Below are 23350 nucleotides of genomic sequence, written 5' to 3'. Positions count from 1 at the left end.
ACATTGTCTATTACAAGATCAAACAATTTTTAATGCAATATTGCAAACATCTCAGAATTTTGAGTTTGGAATTATTTCGAAAATTTCCTCTTCGACGTTACGGATACATTGATAAAGGAACTGAAGATAAACACTTTGCAGTGGGAGATGTACGAGTTTTATCGTGAAAGCGGCAACTGACTTTATGAACAACCTGAATTGTACTTATTTCTAGCGTCGGCAAGATATTACACAAGAATATAAAAATGCGAAAGATTTGCAAAATGATGTCAAAGCTCTGAAGCATGTGAAAAAAGTGAATGAGAAATACGATTGACAATGAACCGCATTCGGATCAACGGCAAAAACTTTATCATTCAGATAATCACTGGATATGATATCTGTTAACAAACAAATGCTTGATGAATGTTCCACAAAAGAAAAAATTTCCAAGTCTCTATTAGAGGCTATGTCTACTTGTTTTTTTTTTCTTTCTTACACGATCTTGAAAGGGCATCTCAACGCACGAACACTAGGCTCCGTCTCGTAATTCGAATAGTATTATCCAAACTATACATCTGCATCTTATTGGATTCAAGCCTCACAGGGTAAATTCTAAACACAACCTCAATCAAAAATCTTCAGTAAAGAAAAAGTCAATCATGATTTTTTTTCAATCAAGATCCACGTTGACTCCAAGTGGAAAAACCAAAAGAATTCTAGTTTCTTATTACTAATTCGGCCCCGTATGGGCCATTAGTGGGAAAAATCAAATTTAATTTTGTATGCTTCCGGCTAGACCACGTGAGGGTTCACAAGTGGAAAACCTAAATCGCAAAATGGAAAGCTATTGTAAACTTTCCCTACTACAAAAACTATCTTTGATATCATAATTTGTCACATTTTTAAAAATTATTATTATATATATCACTGATGTGAGTGTTCTTATTTATATTTGTATTGAATTACGTGAAGCATATTTCAAGTTAATTATTGGTTTCTACTTAAGAAAATTACCAATATCTTACCAAAAAAATACTTTGGAATCGACGGAAAAAATATATACATACTGTGAAGTACGAATGTCCGTCTATTTATATGCAAGCATACATTCTTGTGGTTCCTAACCCCAATAGAATTCACTAAATAATTTCTAGCCGGTTTCTAAGTTTCTACCTATATAAGTTGAAGATGCTGAAACGGTAGTTCCATACAGTTTAACTGTGAGACCTTATCAAAGATGTTTTAAATAGTTGGAGGTTGAAATTGCTTGTAAAGTTGTATGAAGAGTATTATAAAGGTCGATAATACAGTTTTGAGTAAATTATCTTAGCTTATTTTTTATTTATATATTACCAGAATTTAATAGCTACATCTCGTACATAATAATTCATAACAGAAAGTAATGTGATTTATCAGTAACGAGATATCGAGTTTTTCCTGAAAATTATTTTCTGAAACCATTAATTTTTGGAAATTACATTATTTTAAGGTCCACCATCAAGTTCATTTATTATATTTCACGTCACAACTCGTCAGATAAATATCCCGTTGTTCACCAAATATAATTATCAACCTAATTACTTCACTAATGATAATCATTTTTCTATATTATAATTCTTTCTCTTTCTGTTCCAGACAAGCAACAAAAGATGCCGGCACTATTGCCGGGCTTGATGTTCAACGTATAATTAACGAGCCTACAGCAGCTGCGATTGCCTACGGATTGGACAAAAAGAGTGACGATGACAGATACGTCCTGATTTTCGATTTAGGTGGGGGCACTTTCGACGTATCCATTCTACTTATATCCGGTGGAATTTTTGAAGTAAAATCGACAGCAGGTGATACTCACTTGGGTAGGTGTTTATTTCAGCCAGAAATTATTGGCTACAGAATGAAGGTTTGATTTATTGTTCATTTATATTTTTTTACTTTTTGTAAACTGTTTAGTCATGCTTTCTGTATCTCTTTGAACTCACCAAAACGTTATACGAGGTGTGGCTGTGGAAATAGGAGACTGACTGTGCCAAAGAAGATGTGTGAAAGCTGTAGCTGTAGAAATGAGTAGCTGTAGAATTAGAATTTTTTTTTAGAAAGTAAAAGTAGAGCAAGGGATTCCTGGGAAATTTTCCGGAAAATCACAACTGTAACTCATAATCTATTGAAAGACGAGTATGGTAGTAATTATTTAAAGTTTTCACATGTTTTTGAATGCTTCAAGTAATTTCAAGATACCAACTTTATAGATGATTCTTCCCCGAGTCAACCTCTCATGACAGAAAAGGAAAACAGTCTCCAAAAATTCATTAATCTCATTCGATTTAACCGTCGTCGGCTAAGCATTCATATCATTGCTAAAAATGTAGAATTTTATAATACAGTAAAATTTTCCATTTTACAAACCAGCTGGGTCGCAAAAATATTTGTACTGACACTTTGAGTCTTGGTTATCGAAACGTGCGTCACAGTGTAGTGAGTGTAGTGGTAGTGAACACAGTGTGCTCAGTATTCATACGAAGTTGCTAGTACAGATGTTTATTACTGAACTACCACGGGGCGTTAACTGTAGTTCTCAGTACTCGGTTGCGGACCCTTTGCACACATGCATAATTACTCTCACAAGTACAGACCCATAGTTGTAAGCCAAGTACATATCGATTTGAATATTTGATTGTGTACTTATTTGTAATAGAAAGTTAATATGCGTTTTAGAATTTACATAATTGGAACATGCAATACTTCTATTTTATGATATCAAATAATTTCCTTGTTTGAATGAATGTGAAGTGGTTTTGTAATTTACACCTAATCTCTGTAATCTTATTATCAGTTTATAATCATGAGTGGATCGTATTGCTGATGCTTCGGATGACTTCTTTAATTGAATATGCGTTTCATAAATTATTGAAGCTTATTTTTGTTCTGGGTGGACCGAAAATATGTTTCACTGGGGGCATGTTAGAATCTGTGGTAGTAGGGAGAAGACTAGAATGTTTAATGTTTAGCCTAGAAGGTTCAATATTTGAGAAGTCACATATTGTGAATAAGTGAAGGCAAGTTACCTATGTGATGAAAAAGAATAGAAAGTTATGTTTAAATCTTTATTTTTCTGGTCAAGAAATAATATGATGCAACATGCATGTTTATGTTGGTTTTTCAACAAATAAACAAAAGATCTTATTAACAGCTATGAAATGATTTATTCTACTGTTTCTATTATTTTGTAAGCGATGATTACAAAAATCGATGATTGCTCACACACCAGCTTATAGGTATTATCCTACATGACGAAGTTAGATAGCTAATCAGTTACTTACATCTTTGAGAGACAAAATCGATTCAATGATTACACAATTACACAAGATTATAATGGACTTCTGATGCAATAGCTGTATACTAGTAGAGTAGACAGATTATTTTAAGAAGTGTACGGACACTCGAATTAGACCCCATAGATTTAATTTTCTGAGGGCACTCGAATTGAAAAATGTTTGTATTACAACGTAAATGTTAAAAAAATATCTGTTGAAAAATTGTTTGACAACGCCGTTTATTGACACAGTTGTTCCCAAAAATGTTCGGGAAATATTTAAAAATGAATTATAGTTCTTCCTGCAATGAAAGCTCTACAATTAATTTCATAGATGGTAATTAACCTAAGCCCAGTTTGGCTATATTGAACTTAAAATGAGTCAAGAAATATTCAAAGTCTACTCTCCGCGTTTCGTGACCGAAACTTCTACCAAACATGCGAATACTTATTGTGAGAAAAAAAGATTTTTAGACAATAGTAAATAATTGAGAGAAGGAGTATACTTCTAAGCACTTCACAAGTCAATTTATTATTACTATTATATTATTATTACAAGTATTATGATTAAATGGATTTCGCTTGCAATAGGCCGAGGTAATTCACGTCTGTTTTAAAAAGTTATTACGTCAATACTATTCAGTGTATGATCTTTTAGTAGCCGCATCTAATTTCCCAACGACTATAAATATTCATTGTCATGATTACCTATATACAAAAAATATTCTAAATTGATAAACAGCATCCTCGTTCGCTTATTTTGATTCTATAAATTGTTGAGCAGGTGTAGTATTATCGTCAGGCATTTCGCATTAAAATTAATGAAAGTTTTCGTATAATTTTCTCACCAACACCAAGTTCGTTAGCGTCAATTTCGCATTATTGATGCAACGTCACGCTTTATCCATTCTAATCCGCATTATAATTTCACTTAATCGGAATACCTAAATGCGTATCGCCTGTAGTGGATTTCACCTCGAAAATCCCCTCGGAGATGAGTGAAATCGAAACGTCGCCTCGAACGTGCTCGCACGAAAATCCAAAATCATATTTGTCCTTGTCAATTTTTTGTTGTATGTGAATAGCTGACACTATCGAACGATCTAGTATTGGAGGCACGAAAAAATGGTCATATATAAAGAGAGAAAATTATAACTACAGGCGAAATTCAAAAAATAGTGAGAGAATGTTTTTATGTATGCCTAAGAATTGTTTTGAATCAATTTTCTTGTTTCAATAGATAAATAGAGGAGAGTTTTTGTAAGAAATTTCAGTACTCATTTATTCTTCAAAAAATTACCAATTAAACTATTTTGACAAATATACAGGGTGATTGATTGGTGTGATAAAGTTCAGTGCCTCCTTTGTCCTTTGAGATATCAATTTTGAAAATTTAAGAGATTATAGCCATCATTAGTCTCCACATTTTAGAATCATTTAAAATTTCACAGGTTGTTTCTAATCTCTGTGCCAAATCCAAGTTCAATAACCTGTACAATGTAAGAGAAATTTATTTCGTTGATATTCATGAATCTTCCTGTATTTTATATCAGGCACTTCCAGTTCCTTAAATTGGTAGTGCTTGAAATTTTAAATTTGGTGTGCAAAATAATAGTTATGCAACTATATCTAATCATTTAACAATTCATTGTGAGTTGGCTATGATTTGTTTGTCAAAAACAACATCTATCTCTCCAAGCTTGCTAACTCAACATTAATTGATAAATAATTAGATATTGGTACATAATCATTGTTTTGCACAGAAAAATCAAAATATCTCGAGAACTAATAATTTTAGATATAGAAAATGCTTGTTAAAAAAAAGTATATTGGCAGTACTTTTCGATACATTGAATACAGGGTTATTCATTTGACAAAGGAAGTAATGTATTAGTGTTTTGAACCACCCTGTATCATATTAAATGGATATTGAAGAAATAAATAATTTTTTAGAATTTCTACTACCTATTTGAGAGCTTTGTCTGCAATTGATCTTCATTTTTTAATTTTTTCTTACATTGTACAAGATATTTATCTTGTTACGATTTTTATGGAAAATTGGTTATAACTTTCTATATACAACGTAGAACACATCACAACCCCATGTTATTTTCCATCTTGACTCCGTTACTCAGTTTGGAAGCTGCTTCCACGTACCGAAAAAAACTTTTTCTACTATTCATCAGTTTTCAATATTGAGGCCCTAGCTCTAGTTTTGAGCTTGATCAATCTCTGCTTACTCTATAATATACAAATATACTCTAAACAGTTCAAAGGATACTATTATTTAGGTAGTTAATATATTGTCCAGGTAGAACAAAATGTATATATGTAATCCTCCTATACTGGTACCGCAAGTTTTAGGTACAGATTTCCACTGCACTCATCATCATCATCATCTATCAGCCATCCATCATCATCCCTCATCATCCATCCACTGCTGGATATAGGCCTCCTCTAGTTTAAACCATCTGTCTCTATCTTGAGCTGTATGTATCCAATTTCCTACAATTTTCTTTACATCGTCACTCCATCTTGTTGGCGGCCTGCCTCTAATTCTCTTATCCATTCTTGGCCTCCACTCCAATATTCTTTTCGTCCATCTATTATCCGTCATTCGGGCTACATGGCCTGCCCATTTCCATTTCTTGTGGGTTATAATTTCAATAATGTCCTTAACGTTTGTTCTTCTTCTTATGTTCTCATTTGTAATTCTATCCCTTCTCGTAATTCCCAACATTGCCCTTTCCATTGCCCGTTGCGCTACTCTCATCTTTCCTGCAGTTTGTCTCGTGAGGGTAAGCGTCTCTGCCCCATAGGACATCACAGGTATAACACACTGCTCATAAACTTTTCTCTTTAGGCTTATTGGTAAGTCTGATTTCAAGGTACTACTCAACTTGCCAAAAGCTATCCATCCTAACTGTATTCGACGCTTTATCTCACACGTTTGGTTATCTCTTCCTATTCTCACTTCATGGCCACTGCACTAAAAAACTACAATCTACTTTTTTCCAGGTGGCGAAGATATAGACAATCGTATGGTTCAATATTTCATGGAAGAACTAAAAAATAAAAACAAAATAGATATAAGGAATAATAAAAGAGCTATGAGAAGACTAAAATCGGCTTGCGAAAGAGCCAAAAGAATTCTTTCTTCAGCTGCTCAAGCCTCCATAGAAATAGATTCTATCTCTGAGGGAGTTGATTTGTATACGACAATCACAAGAGCCAAATTTGAAGAGGTATCTATCCCAAGATATCTATATTTATTCGCATATATATTTTTTCAAAGGTGTATCAAGTCATTATAAGAATGTGTGAAGATCGATCAACTCATTCATGTACTCTCAGTTTTTACATTTTTTTACTTATATATCGTGAAATGATGAAATCCTTAGGCTAGGTTATTGTAGCTGAATAGACGATTATTTAAAGTATGTAAGGACTCTTCATATTAATTCGATTAGTATGGGACATTGATCTAGAAAGTCTTGTGGTATCCAAAAATTACATCAAAAGACAAAAAAACACGTCCTAGATATCTCAATATTCAGTTTGGGCAATTTCCTGGATGAATATTACAATCATCGAATTATTTTCTATTAAGAATTAGCTCTTTTTCTTGTATTATGAGAAAATGATTACTATTATTCTAAATGCGGAGAACTTAAGTGTTTATACAAATTTTTCTTTGTTCAGATAAATAACGACATATTCACAAGAACATTAGAACCCGTGAAGAAAGCCATAGGAGATGCCAAAATAAGTAGAGGACAGATTGAGGAAATTGTACTTGTCGGAGGAAGTACCAGAATACCGAGAATCCAAAATTTATTATCTGGAATGTTTCAAGGTTATACCTGTATAACAACTTGGGACCATTAACGAAAATATCGACATTTTTTAGGTAAGGAATTGAATAAATCAATCAATCCCGACGAAGCAGTTGCTTACGGAGCAGCTATTCAAGCAGCTATTCTCAGTGGAGATACTCATGAAGCTGTTCAAGATGTTTTACTACTAGATGTAACTCCATTGTCTTTGGGTAAGGTCAACGTTAAGTGATCATTTCTAATTCAGTCATCTCGCAATTGAGACGACTGATTGATAATCGTTTCTCTTTCATTTCAAAATATTTAGATTGTTCATGAAGTATAGTTACTTACTAATATCCAGATTTCCGTTGTGTTTTTAGAAGAAGATAGTGAGTAACAGTTCAGTTCATTTATTTCATTCGGAAGCATAGAGGGTGCTCTGTCTCTACAAAACCACTTTAACATAATTGCAACTATTGCTTTTTTTATCTCGATTACCAATTTTTGTCCCTCATAAAATGTATCTAGGTATCTGGCTAATAGTCGAATTACGTAAGGCATAAAAAATCTTCAAGCCTTGGAAACCACAACTAGTCAATTGGTCTTAATAATTTACTGCCGCGTGAATGGAAGCTTGAATAACAAAGTTGAAAAAAGTCCGTGTTCTTGATCACAACAATTGCTAGCAACAATATGGTGGAAAATGGGAGAAAAAAGATATACAGTTGATATGTTACATTCGAACCCATTAATTTATATTTGTTTCGTGATGTGTTTGTTAATTCATTTATCTTTTTACTTAGAATCCTAGGTGAATGATTGGTACAGCTGTTTCCATTGCATTCTTATCAAGCTACAGTGCAATTTTGCATCTACTTTTCCCTATTCTAGAAGATGCTCCGCATCCAGATTTGCATGTGAAGTAGTTTTTCTTTGTTTTGTTTGCGGAGTAAGTTATGCTGAGTCACTAATCAGTATATCTCCAGCCTCATTCATTCTTTTGGTGACATACCCGTTGCGAACCATATATGAATTTGCAAACATACACTTCCAAAGTTTCCCAGCTATTAGTTGCCTTTATAAGTTATATCAAAATAAATTAAGATCTTTGACATTTTTTGAGGTGCCTTAAACAAGCATCAAAAATATCATTGGTATCATTGCATCCATTTTCGAAAAGTGTGGATTGTATGATACAAAAATGGTTCGGAACTGCAAATAAATTACAGTTTATTTAACTCCTTTTTACTACTACTTCTACACTGCTTTTTCTATTTCTATTGAATATGATATTTCTGTTCATAATCCAGTTGCCACTTGTATTAACATTTCTCTATCAATTTTGCAGTAACATGTTTGTGCATCTTAGTCTTAACTTATGGGAATAGGTAACGAAATGTACATTTTTTGCATTGCACTATTTTCAAAAAAAATGGAAACAATAAGGAGCTAATTCAAAAGCTGTGTGTGCTGAAATAACAGAAGTAGATCGATTGGAATAATATCATCATTCACCTTCATTTTGTCCATGGAAGCCCATAAATAAATGATATTGTAGTTCCTTGGCAATTTGACTTCTTTGAGATTCTTTATTGTTTTTGAATTTTCCTGGAAAGCTACGTAGCAATCCATGTTTTAGTATCCAATATTCCAGTAGAGATAGACATAATGACAGTAAAATCAGGGAATTGTGAACTTGAAATTTTCCAATTTATTCGCGTCAATGGTGGTTGGTTGGTTGTTTGGATTCCCCTCACCAAAATATACAACTTAAAACGGAAAACAATGCTTTTCTTATAGAAAATTGATGAAGACTCCGAAAAATTGATGATTATTTATTACCATATTTTCATTAATAAAAAATGGCTGTGCAAAAAGTTTTTCAATGTTTTCTAAAAATTCATTGAGTATCTCCTGATTCCGTGGAATACATTTAGCGGCACTCAACTAAAGCCTCTATATTGTATCCTACATCCAATCCTATCCAAAGCACAATTAATGGAAAAATAACCTACTAATATTATGGTTTATAGTTATAACTATAATTAACTAAAAAAATCTAAACTAAACATTTCGTAAAATATGTTGATTCATTAATCTGAAGTAACCTTGTATACTTCTAAAAGATCTTCATTCAAATAAGTCTGGTTAGCTTAACAGAAATCTGAATATTATAAGTAGTGGCCAATGTGAAAAGAAGAAAGAAAAATTTGTACATTGCATACTGTACAAGTATTGCATAATACGAATGGAGACAATGACATATTCATGAAATAATATTGTTCTAAGTCATCATTAACCAAAACTACTCCTGTTCATTTTATGTAAAGTACTCTATTAATCATGAAAAAACAAATTGAAAGTACCCAAACAAATCCAACAATGAAAACTACTGCTACTCATCAACAAGAAATCGATAATAGTGCAATTGCTAATTCTGGCAGGATGTTATCTTTATCTTTAACTATCATCCAAGTGTTGATTCGTATAAAAAAGAATTGGGTACAAGATAATCGTACTGATATAAACTTACATTTATGTTTTTAAGTTTTTCTGATTTAAAATTATTTTTTTTTTCATTTTTGGAAGACAGAGAAAAATTTGACGTTTCGTTCTGTTGTGGTCTTCATCAAATTTATCTTAATAATGTATGAATTAATTTGAAGCTGTTAGTGGTTGAACATACAGATAGACTTTTTGACACTGGCATTTATTTCCACAGGTATAGAAACAGCAGGTGGTGTGATGACAGTATTGATCAAAAGAAATACTACCATTCCAACGAAGCAAACACAAATATTTTCTACATATGCTGATAACCAACCAGGAGTTCTGGTACAAGTTTACGAAGGAGAAAGATCGATGACGAAGGATAATAACCTATTAGGAAGATTTGAACTAGCCGGTGAGGATATGAAGTATAATTATCTGAAAGAGTCTTATTTTGGAACTCTTTGTAGTGAAATAACTACAGTCGAACTAATGCAATTAGTAAGTAATCATTTTCTTTGTACTTGTGTAGGTATACCCGCAGCTCCACGTGGAGTACCACAAATAGAAGTAACTTTTGATTTGGATGCTAATGGTATTCTTAACGTAACTGCTCGTGAAACTGCTACTGGTAGAAAAAGTAACATAACGATCACAAATGACAAGGGCAGGTTAACAAAAGAACAAATTCAGAAGATGGTAGCCGAAGCAGAGAAGTTCAGAGAACAGGATCAAGGTGCAAGAGCCGCAGTGTCTGCCCGAAACGATTTGGAAACGTGAGTATAATAGAAGTTTATATCGATGAAAAGTACTTGGTGAGAATCTGAAAACAAAAAACATGATTCAAACTAATCATCGGTATTTTCTATAATGAGAGATATTCTTGTTGATAAGACTCTGATTATCCCCAATCAATTAACACGCAATCATAGATTGAAGTTGTCATTCGAAGCAGGAGCAACGGCTTTTACCTTTGTATTATAAAATCATCAAAAAATCCCCTATCTTGGTAAACGGAAAATGAGTTTTTAAGCCAAAGTGATACAATCAGTTAAAAGCTTTTTCAGCTTTGTTTACCGATTTTGCCCCAAGAAACTTCTATTCAGATTCAGATTCATCAGATATTGTTTCCAATAATATCATTTCCTTACCCACTGTATTCTTGAAATCGTCAATGGTTTACCAAAGTTTTTTTAAAAGCCCGTTAACTCAATCATCTTTTGAAAAGCATGTTATTTTATCTTGTGAGCAGTGAATTATGCTACCAATAAAAGTCGTAAAGGAACCCTCCTCGACCTTGGGTATAGCAGACGGCTTTTGGCGCTCCTCAAAACCTAAGTGAATTTTTTTCACACTTTTTCCGCTACTAGCAACGGCATACCAAGAACTTCCTGTAAGCTATCTTGTTTTTCTTGATAATTTCTCTTCAGAAAGCGAAACCCTTTGGCTCCTGCGGCTATACTTTAACTTGGTGGACTTGTTCTTCCGCCATATGATCGACGATTGGGAATCATGCAATTGCAGCAACATCCATTCCTTCATTTAAAACAATTGTTTTTGCGAATCATTTTCCTATAAGCGAGTCATTTTCCTGTCTTAACTCAACGAGATACCAAACGTTGAACTGATCGATGATGTGAAAGATGATCTGTGAGGTGGCGTTTACATCGAGTTTTTCAAAGAAGGAATTTTTATGATAAAGTGGAAACAACAGAGATTAGTGTTTTTGCCTCAGGGGGAAAATCCTCCTGATAAACCATCATACTACCGTCCACTTTGCATGCTATATACCGCGGGAAATATACTAAACGGATTATTCACGGTCCGAGACCTGTCCAAAAGAGTATAGGATCACTGGAGGGTACCACAAGGCTTAGTTCTGGATTTGCTACTGTGGAATGTCGAACTAATCGAACGGAACTTAGAATTTGACTTTACTTTCGAAGACAACAGCCAATGAATGGGAACGGTTGGCTTGAAATTGACTGGATACAGAAATTAGGCTCATTATTAGTAAAAAGCAGCTAGAAACGATCACACTGCGAAGCTTACGAAAATACCATTTTTAAATCCACTATTTGGTGTAATGATTGACGCTCAGCACCTCTAAACAGCAGGCCCAGCAGTTGAGGGACAAAGTGGCGATGGTCAGAACAATTTTAGCACAGCTAATACCTAACATAGGAGGTCCAAAGGAGAAAAAGAAACTATTATCATCTGTATTGATCTCTGTATGGCATTCGATATTGGCTGATGCACAAGCACTATGGAGGAATGTAATGCTAGAATATTAACTGAGTGCGTTGAGAGTGGCAAGCATTTTATGCACGGTGTCTCAAGAGGCACTTTTTGATAAGAGATTAAAATTTTAGTCATTATAGAGATATATTTTTGTTAATAGGTTAATCGTATAAGTAATGTGAGATGTTTTTCTTAAAATGGAAGAAACTGAGTATCGAGCTGTCATTAATTGTATATTATTCACAAGTGAATAATAACTCCATATTCGCGAGAAGAAAACTATACTTTATCCAGGACTACTTAATATTATTGTTGGAAAATTTTGGTATATTATTAATAATACTATTATTCTAATCTAACAAATATTTCATATTGTTGTTCATTTAAACATGGTCGTTAATGAGAATTATAATAATATCTCCATAATTATCAACTCAAAAATCTATGCATTAGTTGAAAAAATTACGGGTATCACATATACTTTGTTGGATCATTATTAATTTCTTTGTATTATTGTAGATAAGATCTTTGGATAAATCTAAATACTGTTGTTTCTCCATAATGACTATGTATGTACCTTTGTCAGATGGTATGACTTAAATTTGGAATTTCTGTTAGAAAATTTTTGGTTTTATATAATCAATCTCTGAAAACAGAAGATTATTTCGATTCATGAATGTAGTTAGTTATAATGTTGGTTGCTTTGGCTATAACGGCATTTCCTTTTTGTTCATTTTGTATGAAAGAGGATATGTAATCAATATTGGCTGACATGGTTTTGATTGAAATATCTTTAGTTATTATAGGTTCTATTCTGAATTTAGGTCCTAGCGATAGGGACCGTGGCAAGGAAGTTAGTCCACTTTGGTGTTTCCTTGCCACGTCCCCAATAAAAAAACCGCTTATATATACAACGATGTATTGATATCTAGTTAGCCTAGACTATTTCCATGCATAAACAAAATATAGCGATACCATAGCAACGAAAAATAACATATTAGAAGTGTCAGCATCAAAGTTTGACGTCAAAAAAGTAAAACAGATTTACGCAATAAATTAAAAGAAAAAAGTGAAACCGAAATTGAGAAAATCGAAAAATTGGAGTATCGAGCCATCATCAAGTACCTGTATTTAAAAGGGCTAAGAGGTAAGCAGATTCACGAAGATATGCTTAATACCCTTGGTGATCAATGTCCTTTGTATGCAACCATGAAAAATTGGTCTGCAAGCTTCAAAGAGGTAAATTTTCCATTGAAGATGATGACCGATTTTCTGTGTCAGTCCCCGAAAATATCAATGCAGTTCATGACATGATTTAATCTGACCATCGAATTGGGCTAAAACGAATATCTGATGCACTGAATATTTCATTCGCGTTCATCATATAGTTCACGTCAATTTGAACACAATAAAAATTGCTGCAAAATGGATCCCCAAATGTTTGAATGTTGCCCAAAAGCGTGCAAGCGTAGAAGCATCGCGTTCGATCTGTGCTTGATTTGAAAACGATGTAGACTTATTGAACGGAATTGTTACTATGGATGAGACTTAAGAACATTTCTACGATCCAGAAACAAAGCAACAATCGATGGAATGGCGACACTCTGGTTCTCCACCACTTAAGAAGTTTCGTGTCCAAAAATCTGCTGGAAAAGTTCTTGCTTGTTTTTTTGGGATTGCTATGGAGTAATTATGATTGATTTTTTGGATAAGGGTAGAACTATAACTGGAGATTACTATTCGACATTACTGACCACTGTACGGGAGAAAATTAAAGAGAAAAGAGGTCGAAAGCTATACAAAGGTGTTTTTGTAGGACAACGCTCCTGCACACAAGTCTCATTACTAGAACATTCCACTTATTCACAAGATTTGGCTCCGTCCTACTATGATCTCTTTCCTCAACTTAAAAAAAGTTTAATAGGTCGTAAATTTTCTTCCAACGAGGAGGTAATAAAAGTTGTGGAGGTCTGGTTTGCAGAGCAAGAATAAACATTTTTTTTTTAAAGGTCTAGAGACGTGTTAGGTTAAGAGGAGAATATGTTGACATGTTATAAGATATTTTGATATTGAAATTTTATTTGGTTCTACAGTAGGTTGAGAATTTTTCAATATATCTTCGTATATATATATATATATATATATATATATATATATATATATATATATATATATATATATATATATTTATATAGAAATTGTAAGGAAGTCTTTGCCAGCTATATTATGAGCGGTTTTTTATTGGGAACTTGGCAAGGAAACACCGTGGTGGACTTACTTCAATATATTGTCCGAGCTTTCGAATACTTATGTATTCATCTTCTGAGAAATAATTAAGATTTTCGGTGACTTTTGATATTGTTAATGCATGTAAAAAATTTTTAACTCATAGAATTAAAAAATCAATATTCAAATTGATGTTGATAGAAATTTTGAATTCTATGAGTTTAAATTTGTTACAGTATATATGAGAATAGAAAGCTACCTGAACAATAAAGAAGTTCTAGTCCTACGGCATAGGTGGGGAACCTGCGGCCTCCGCGAGATTCTTGTTCGGCCCTTTGCCACATAGTAAAAAATGGTAGAATTCGTTTGCACATCAACGCCATTACAGTTGCGCGAAAAATCCCGCCAAAGACAGTCACATTGTCAGACGTCAGAATACTAGTCTGAAACGGATACTAACACGCATGAGTGAAGTTCTGGCCCACAGACCATCCGTTTCAGACTTGGACACTCAATGTTAATTTTTTAAATAGTTTTTAGCGCCCCCAAGTTGCAATAAGAATGAACTAACCGAAAAAAAAATCGGCTTATATGTGTGTGTGTGTGTTTTTTCTTATTTTTTTCTTTTTATATTTAGAAGGGATATTGGAAATTAAAAAATTATAGAATTGTCAGGTAATTGATGAATTATTTATTCGGAGATATCAGAATTTCAGAAATCAATTATGCTTTTTTCGAAATGTTGGTTTTATATCCAAATAAATAATTATTCACTTTACTGAAAATTCCACATTGTTTATGTAATTTACATATCTAAAAGAAACGAATGATGTTCTATGTAGCAGCGCCAACTACCTTGTCTAAGAAGTAAACAAAACTCGGTTTCAGATCTCCCAATTGAGTGTCACACCTTTCTTTGGTTTCTCTGACTCGCATCTTTCAACGCTTCCCTGTTGCGATCTTCAGCAAACTGTAGTTAACAGTGCGTGCTTATAACAGTTACACGGTTTTATTGTATTTATAGAAAGTATACACTTTGTTAAAGATATTATTCGATATTCGTTTTTTTATCCATCATGTCAAATATCAAGAGAAGAAAATTAGGTGATGAAAACAGAACATTTAATGTAGAATAAGAGTTAGATTTTTTCTTTACTGCTGAGAAAGATAAAATGATGGGTTTGTTGTGCAATACAGTTTTAAGTACTTTGAAAAAAGCGAATGCAAATAAACACTACATGACTCGTAAAGAATATAAATATTTCGCTTTAGAAGGTGAATCACGAAAAGCTGCTCTTTAAAAGTTGAAAAATGAGAAGCATTATCAGCAGGCACCTTTTAGTGCCTTTGTAAATCAAAATTCCGCTGCAGTTACTGTTACGTATAAAATATCACATATACTTGGAAAAGGGGTAAACAATTTAGTGACATTGTTGAAGCAGTGAGTATGCTAGATTCAAGAAATGTCGACAAATACAAACAATTACCTCTTTCCAGAAGAACTGTAACAGATCGACAGCACGAATTAGCGCAAAATGTAATAGAGCAACTTCATACAATTATACAAAATAAAGATGTTTATTTTTCAATTGCTTCAGATGAAAGCACTGATAAAACAGATTCGGTACAAGTTTTATATTTTATTCGTGCTATAACTGAAGATTTTCAATGTTACGAAGAACTACTTGCGTTGGGTACACTAACTTTAAAGAAGTATATAATAAATTACAATAGAATGTCAGTAATTTAGTCAATGTCTGCACCGATGGCGCACCTTCCATGAGAGGCAAAAAAGAAGGATTCGTTGCTTTGTTAAAAAAGGAAAAACTTGAAAAAATTGATATCATTTCACTGCATTTTGCATCAGCAAAATCTTTGCGCAAAATGTACCATTTTGCAAGACACTCTGGATAGAAACATTGCCATTGTCAACTATATTCGCGTAAATGCAATGCGTCATCGTGAATTTCGGCAGGTTTTGATAAAAGTTTTGTCTTTACGATGACAAACTTTTATCAAGAACAAGGAAAACATTGTGATCTATCAGATGAAGTATTTCTTAGAAACCTTGCATTTTTGTGTGATATGATGACAAAACAAAACAATTTAAATATTTGCCTGCAAGGTGAAACGAGGTATATTTATGAAATGTGGCAAAAGATCCAAACGTTTAGAAAAAATTTATCATTTTTCAAAACATTGCTTTGTCGATCGGAAATATCTGCAGAACACTTCCCGGAGCTAGCTAAAATTTTAAATGAGCAGAACTGTGAAAATAAAGGGTATACTAATAGATTTTCTGATTTTGACGAGCACATTCCTGCTATGAAACTGGCATTTGAACCACATTTAATAGATATATCCGAGGCTCTTGCAGAACTACAGATGGAGTTAATTGATTTAGGGGAAGATAGTATCAACAAATCCCTTTTTAACGCTAAAAAGGATCCCATAGAAATCTGGAAAAATGCTGTTGAATATCCATGCCTTCGAGAATATGCTCGCCGTTTACTTTTCTGCTTCGGAAGTACCTACCGTTGCGAGACAACTTTTTCTCTCATATCAAAAATAAAAACAAATTTAAGAACGCAAATTACAGATGCACATTTAGAGGATCAATAATTACTGTCAAACAAAAAACAAAGCCAAATAAGTCACTGACTTAGTGAATAAAAAAATATCTTTGTATTTTTTTATAATATTTTTCTATTATTTTATATGTATATTATATTTAGAATTTTGTAGTATTTTATTTTATTTTCTCTATATAATGCAATAGATTGTTAAATCTATAGAAAAACTATAATAATTTCACAAAAGTCACTTTCTTAGGTCAATCAGCTTATGCGGCCTCTCTTATTGCTGCCTAATTTAAATGTGGCCTCTAATGGTAAAAAGGTTCCCAATTTATGTCCTAGGGTATTGTGAAGGCAGGTCAATAATTTTATTTAGAAAGTGTAGTTTTATTTATAAACTACTGTTTCCATATTTATCATATACATTAATGATTATGTGTATTCATATTCGATCATGTCGATATTTTGTTCCAGCTACGTGTATCAAATGAGATCATTAATTAACGACCCACAAGTACAGTTAAAAATCAGTTCAGCGGATCAAAATAAAGTATTGAAAATGTGTGAGGACATCACAAACTGGATCAGCGAAAACCAAGGTAGTTCGGAAAGAGATTATTCGAATAAGAAGATGGAATTGGAGAACTTGTGCAAGCCAATAGTTATCAGTTTATACAGTTCAAGCTCAGGTCCGAATTTTGATAGATCCTTCACTCAACCATCGGATGACAGAGATGATAGTACCAATGGAGGCGGACCTGTAATAGACGAAATTGAATAAATCGAAACTATGATAAAATTGAATAAATATTGAATACCTCGAAAAAATTGAATCTCTATCCATCTTCTACAGTTCTAAACTAAAAGATGCGTTCAGCGATTCAACAAAAGCTTCCTGTCAAAATATACATACAGGCACAAACAAACCACTTTTATTTCACTCACGAAGTCGAATTACAATTACTCACGTAGGGCAAATAAAAGCGAACAATTCAGTGTGACAACAATGGAAGCATGTAAGCTTGTCGCTTCCTATAATATAAAATGTATTCTTTAAAAGCTAACTTTGATTGCCAATGTGGCGGGGTTCGTTATATATTGTTAGGATTTTGATTAGATAAATTGATGTTCATTTTTGAAAGTGACAAATTTAAAAACAAAGTATCAATCACTTATTTTTGATTATATAATTATATAGAATATGTTTACTCATTGTGATTGGAAGGAATAATTTATCAACCTTGGGATTTTGGTAATATAATAGCTTATATCAAGAATATAATGAAAAATTTTGCATGAAATTTCATTAAAATTGATGAAAGATGTAGAAAATTTAACACCGTTAATGAACTGCGACAGCATCATTGAATAGAGTTGCAAATTTGATAGTCTCCTCCCGCAATCATATCCCACACATTTTCGATATAAATCTGTGACTATGGTGGTCAAGGTAAAATATTAACACCATCTTCTTGGAGAAACTACTTAGTTCGATGTGCAGTATGTGGATGCGCGTTTTCTTGCTAAGAAAGCATATCATCAACATAATGAAGTTATGATGTCATACTGCTTTTAATATTCACAGGTGATGATCGGCTACCATAAACAACAATTCCTCCAACAATTCTATGAGTCATATGAGATGCTTAGTATCAGACAATCGAACGGAAATTCATCTTTTGCGTCTTTATCATCGTCATATGTCGCCTATTCCTACGATGCGATGGTTCTTAATGTATTTTTTGCATACATTTCTTTTATAATATGATTATCTAGGCGCAGTTCCAATCTTTTGGTATTCGTTTATATCAGAAGCAGCTGGTGTATGTTCTTGCTAGGACTATCCACATGTTTTTACCAGCATATTTGAGTAGTTCGACTGTTATGTCGTCGTTACCAGCCGTCTTCCCATTTTCATTCCATTTGTTTTAACGCCTTCTCTACTTCTCCTACGAGAACTTTTGGGACGTTATCTTGTGGTAGAGGAGATGTTTCATATTCATGTGCTTGTGGAGCTCTGTATAAATTGCTATAGAATTTGCTTACTATTCGTATGATTTCATTACTCTCTGTCATTTTTGTGTTGCTGTTTCTTGTGGCTATTATCTGTTTCCTTACTATAGTAAGAGATTTCTTAGCATTCTTTTAAATATTTTGGTTTTCTATGGCAGTTAGAGCATGTTTTTCGTTGTAGTTTTTGATGTCCTCTGCTATCTTCTCTCGTACTGTTTCACATATTTTGGGTGTATTCTATTTTCTGTACTTTACTGTGTGTCACGGTTTGTAATGTTTGTATTTCTTCAGCGAACATAAGAACAGTTTGCATGAGCTGCTTTGTTTTTGCTTCTTGACCTTTATACCTCGCCAAAGATTGTATTTACTGAATCACTTTATAGTTATTATAAGCTTATCAAATTAGACGAGTATCCTATAAGAGTTTACTTATTAGTTGTGAACTTTTTCAAATAAGAACAAAATGAGAAATTTTGATGATCGAAAATCTAAACAAAATAGAACGTTGTCAGCATATATGATTCCATTTGAAGTTATCCGTTCGTTTCCTTAACGGTAGATAATATCGGTATCTATACTGTCGCAGGTTAAAATGAGGGTATTGACAACAATGACTAGGATCGGGTGGCTTCTTTATTGGATCCTATCGTTAAGCAATTTAATATGAAACAAAAAATAGGAGTATCTAAATATTAGAGGAATGCGATTATACGTTTACTTTCAGTTATTTCATATTTGATATGTATGAAATGTGTTTCAAGGACTCTGAGCCAGAAATTCGAATGTATGTTAGTGACTTCCGAAAAAAAGGTGGGAAGATATATTTATCTATATATTTACCGATGTAGATATCAACAAATTTTATTATATAATAATGTTTCCGTTATTACATTAGAATGTTTTGAAAATTATTAAAATTAATGGGAACACAACAATTTAATATATTATAATTGAGGACTTTTACAATAAAAACTTACTCTCACAAGCATTCACATACCAACCCACTAACCGCATTAATTACGCTTCGCAAAACATCTACTGGGAACAAATAACGATTCATATTCATTAACACCTAACAAAGAGCTATAAATGCCTCATGTTTCTAGTAAAAGATGAGTTCTAGATTTTCTTGAAGAATTACAAATAAGAAAGGATCTGACAGACCCCAAAAGGAGATGTAGCTAACAGACGGAAAGTTTCTAAGTACCTACAATAAGCTACGTAGACAACTAAAATAGTCAGTTTATACCGGGTGATCCGCTCATAGTTCGGAGCTCGATAAGTTTGTTGTATTGACAAAATATTTCATAAGAAAGCTATAGAAATTCACCTATTGCAGAGCTGGAACAAAATGTGCTTGCTTAAGGAAGAAATTTCATTATGTTTTTCAACAGATATTTCAAATTAGAGCGTTCTTTATTCTCTTGTTATGTTAACCAACTTTAATTATGATCATTATTTAGTTTAGCGAGCTATTGCAGCAATTTCGAAATGGCGCGACTCCCGCTAGTTCTTAATAGGTTGCCGTTGATGAATGATGTATGTTTTCTACTTTTCCCAAAATTTGCAAAAATAACTTGGTGGCATATCTAAAATTCTTATTCATCAAAATCAAAAACGTCAATAATAATATGTGGTGTGTGTGGTATAGGTGGCGTATTGGTGCCAATCTAATTTGTTTGTGAAGCAGAAAAAATGCCAGAGAGTTCAACCAAAAAACCAATTTTGAAAATTATGTACCTGATACGGGTGTAGCATTTCTTAGACATATTGAAATTGAATTGAGAAATGATAGCAGTAGTCACTGCATGACATATTTCAAAGATGAATTTCCGGGACTCTTTTGTTTTAAGGGAACATTATGCTCAGAAGCTTACAGTTGTCTTTCTCGAATGTTGTATTGTTCCTGCATATCGTAGGGAATGAGATAAAGACTACCCTTGGATACTATTCAAGCTTCACCTGCACTAGAAGTATCGATTGGTGGAGCTTCTTTTAATACCATGATGCAAAGAAATATATAATTCCGTTCACAAGGACTAACAAGAATGATTCAATTTTATCAGGACAGATTCAGGAGCAACCTAATATTTCTCGAAAGGTTACAAGATATTGTGACGAATCTAACAGCACGTGTTTCTCATGCAGAAACCGACCAAAGTCAATATTCACCCCAACTAAGTCAGTAATATGATAAAGACATGGTAAACATTGGAATTCCTGGTATAAATGTGCAGAAAAAGAGAGGTGGGCTGATAACTATGTAGTCGATTTGAACAGAAATCCAATCTATCTAATTTTAGTTAAAATGAGGGAAAAATATTGGATAAATAAGAGTTGGCTCATAAAACCGTATTGTTTTTATGATGACATTAAACAAATAATCGATAAATTATGTCAAATATTCAATTCATCTCAAACATTTTGCTATCTAAAATTTTACTTTTTTGAGCTTTTATGTTATCACACAATTTTTGGTACTCTTAAAAGATAAGTTTCTTTTCTATTTGTATACAAACTCTTCGTAGAATATATGTTTTGTACACACTGTATCAATTGGTTAGAGCTATAATTATTGATTGAAAATTTAAATTAAGTAATATATTGTTATGCTTCGTTATTGAATATATGTTAATAACCCATTTCATTACTGTCGAGAGATTAGATAATTAACTAAATCGCGAAGCGTCGAGGTTAGCTATGATCTCGAGACAGAAATGAAACTTCCTATGGAGGTTTGTTTAGTGACGCAGCAGCACACGGGTTGGTGCCAGATAAAAGTAAACATCGGTACTTAAAAGCTATTGAATTGAAAGTGTATTCTTAGCATATTTTGGAGAACAAACCAGACAAAAAAAGCCGTCCACTTTGTGGGCAATGTACAGTATGATTTAAACGATACTACCAATTGAAGAAAAAAATGATATTTCAAAGAATAAGAAACTGTTGGCCTTCCAAAAACGACAAAATGTGGGCTTCAGGCACGATAAATCGAACGTATTTTCTAGGAAAAATATGGAGATTTTGAAAAAAATCAAGTTTGAGCTAATGAGGGCGGTAAGTAGAGGTGTGTAATATGACACTTTCTGACTTGCAATGATGTTAGCAATGACAGCATTGCATACATATGTGAATATGTGAATAAAAAAGAGATTTTTACAACAAAATAAATGAAAAACACACATATTGACCATTTTGCACTATTGAAATTATTTCGTAGTGTATGCTCACTTTCAAAAATGTAGCTACTTGAACTCAAAGATATAAACACTAAACAAAAAAACTAAACTTAATGTTTGCGCTTATACATAATGTGATGAATTAGTAACTAGAATTCATGATTAATCTTTTGTATTTGAAATAATAATAATAATAAAATAATAAAAAAAAATAATTTAGTGCTAAAATAACGATTGTTCGAAAATTATGGGATAACTCTATTGAATACCATCTTTTCACTAACATATCGAAAGAAATATGTGCAAGTAAGGTACAGATGAAATAGATTAATAAATGACACAATCTTCAACATAATTGAATAGAAAGCAATAAAATTCAGTACGCTTCATTAATCTTACCAAGGCAAGCTTACATTCTAAAATTAAAAAAATAGTGTTCGGTAATATTTATCAGGCTAAACATCAACAAGACATCCAAGAAACATAATTTGATACAAGAATTCAATCATTTTATATATTATCCTATATATTTTTATATCCTGTTGCCTCTAGTACCCTGTTTTATCACGGCGTTCTCGTTCACCTGCTGAATTCGGTGTCATATTTTCTAACTGCATTAAGATAATGTACAACAGTTTCAACAAGAATTTTATCTTATCTATTTATATAAGATATGATTCACCCTTACAATTATCTCTATTAAGTTATTTCTTGTTACTTGAGAGTATTGCATTAAGTCAAAACGCAAAATTTTCGAAAACTGGAAGCTAACATATGTGTGAATTTGCATTATTTCCGGAGTTATTAAGATTCATTTCGTAAATATACGAATATATGACGTTACGTTGAGAAATAACCAAAGGATGGAAAGCATTGAGGAAAGCTGGAACCGCCATATGATGAAAGGCTACTGTTGAGCTTACTTATGAAAAATATTGTAGAAAATTGATTTTCTCCGCAATTTGCTCCTTTTTTGTTGATAAATTTAGAATATGAGGAGATAAAACGAAGAATTTTGATAAAATGAGGGATAAAATTGAAAGTTATGTTATTTTAGATATTAAATGTTTGCTTTAACGAACATTTTAAAATTTTCTCAAAAAATGTGTCTCTTTTCTGAAATAGTAAAAATCATTTTATCTATACTCATAAGCATTGGAGCTGAATTCAATGCATATTCATATTAATTATGAAACATTAAAAGATTGTTGGCATATGTATCTATGCCCTCGAATATATTAAATCCTCGATAAGAACATGGAACATTAATACGACAATACAATGATGATGAAATCATTTTCACCGTTTCTACAAAAATGTTCCTATTCAATCATCGGTTAATACTAAGAAAACAGGAATATTTCTGCGTCTTTTTTCGCAAAAACTCGAAAATTAGTAGTTTGTTATTATTTTAGGATACTTGTTGATTATCGAAAAGAATTCATTGTACAAGTAACTGTGCTGTGATAACATTAACGTAGCCATAATACCAGCACATTAAAGATTATCCTAGAC

At 32.7% G+C, this 23350-nt stretch overlaps 2 protein-coding genes across 2 annotated transcripts in view; one reads left to right on the top strand and one right to left on the bottom strand.

Moving 5' to 3' along the window:
• The window catches only part of LOC130440679 (heat shock cognate 71 kDa protein-like), a 32025-nt gene extending 14601 nt beyond the window's left edge, over positions 1 to 17424 (top strand). The window contains exons 4-10 of the mRNA XM_056773944.1: positions 1618 to 1838; positions 6311 to 6537; positions 6995 to 7148; positions 7203 to 7340; positions 9833 to 10015; positions 10133 to 10376; positions 17118 to 17424. Of these exons, the coding sequence (XP_056629922.1) occupies positions 1618 to 1838; positions 6311 to 6537; positions 6995 to 7148; positions 7203 to 7340; positions 9833 to 10015; positions 10133 to 10376; positions 17118 to 17424 (1474 nt within the window). The remainder of the gene's footprint in view (positions 1 to 1617; positions 1839 to 6310; positions 6538 to 6994; positions 7149 to 7202; positions 7341 to 9832; positions 10016 to 10132; positions 10377 to 17117) is intronic.
• The window catches only part of LOC130440678 (uncharacterized), a 696836-nt gene that overhangs the window by 331089 nt on the left and 342397 nt on the right, over positions 1 to 23350 (bottom strand). The window lies entirely within an intron of this gene.

The sequence above is a fragment of the Diorhabda sublineata genome, chromosome 2, assembly GCF_026230105.1.
Source record: "Diorhabda sublineata isolate icDioSubl1.1 chromosome 2, icDioSubl1.1, whole genome shotgun sequence".
NCBI lineage: Eukaryota > Metazoa > Arthropoda > Insecta > Coleoptera > Chrysomelidae > Diorhabda > Diorhabda sublineata.
Note: the sequence above shows the minus strand (reverse complement) of the source record. Positions and strands in the feature narration are given on the sequence as shown.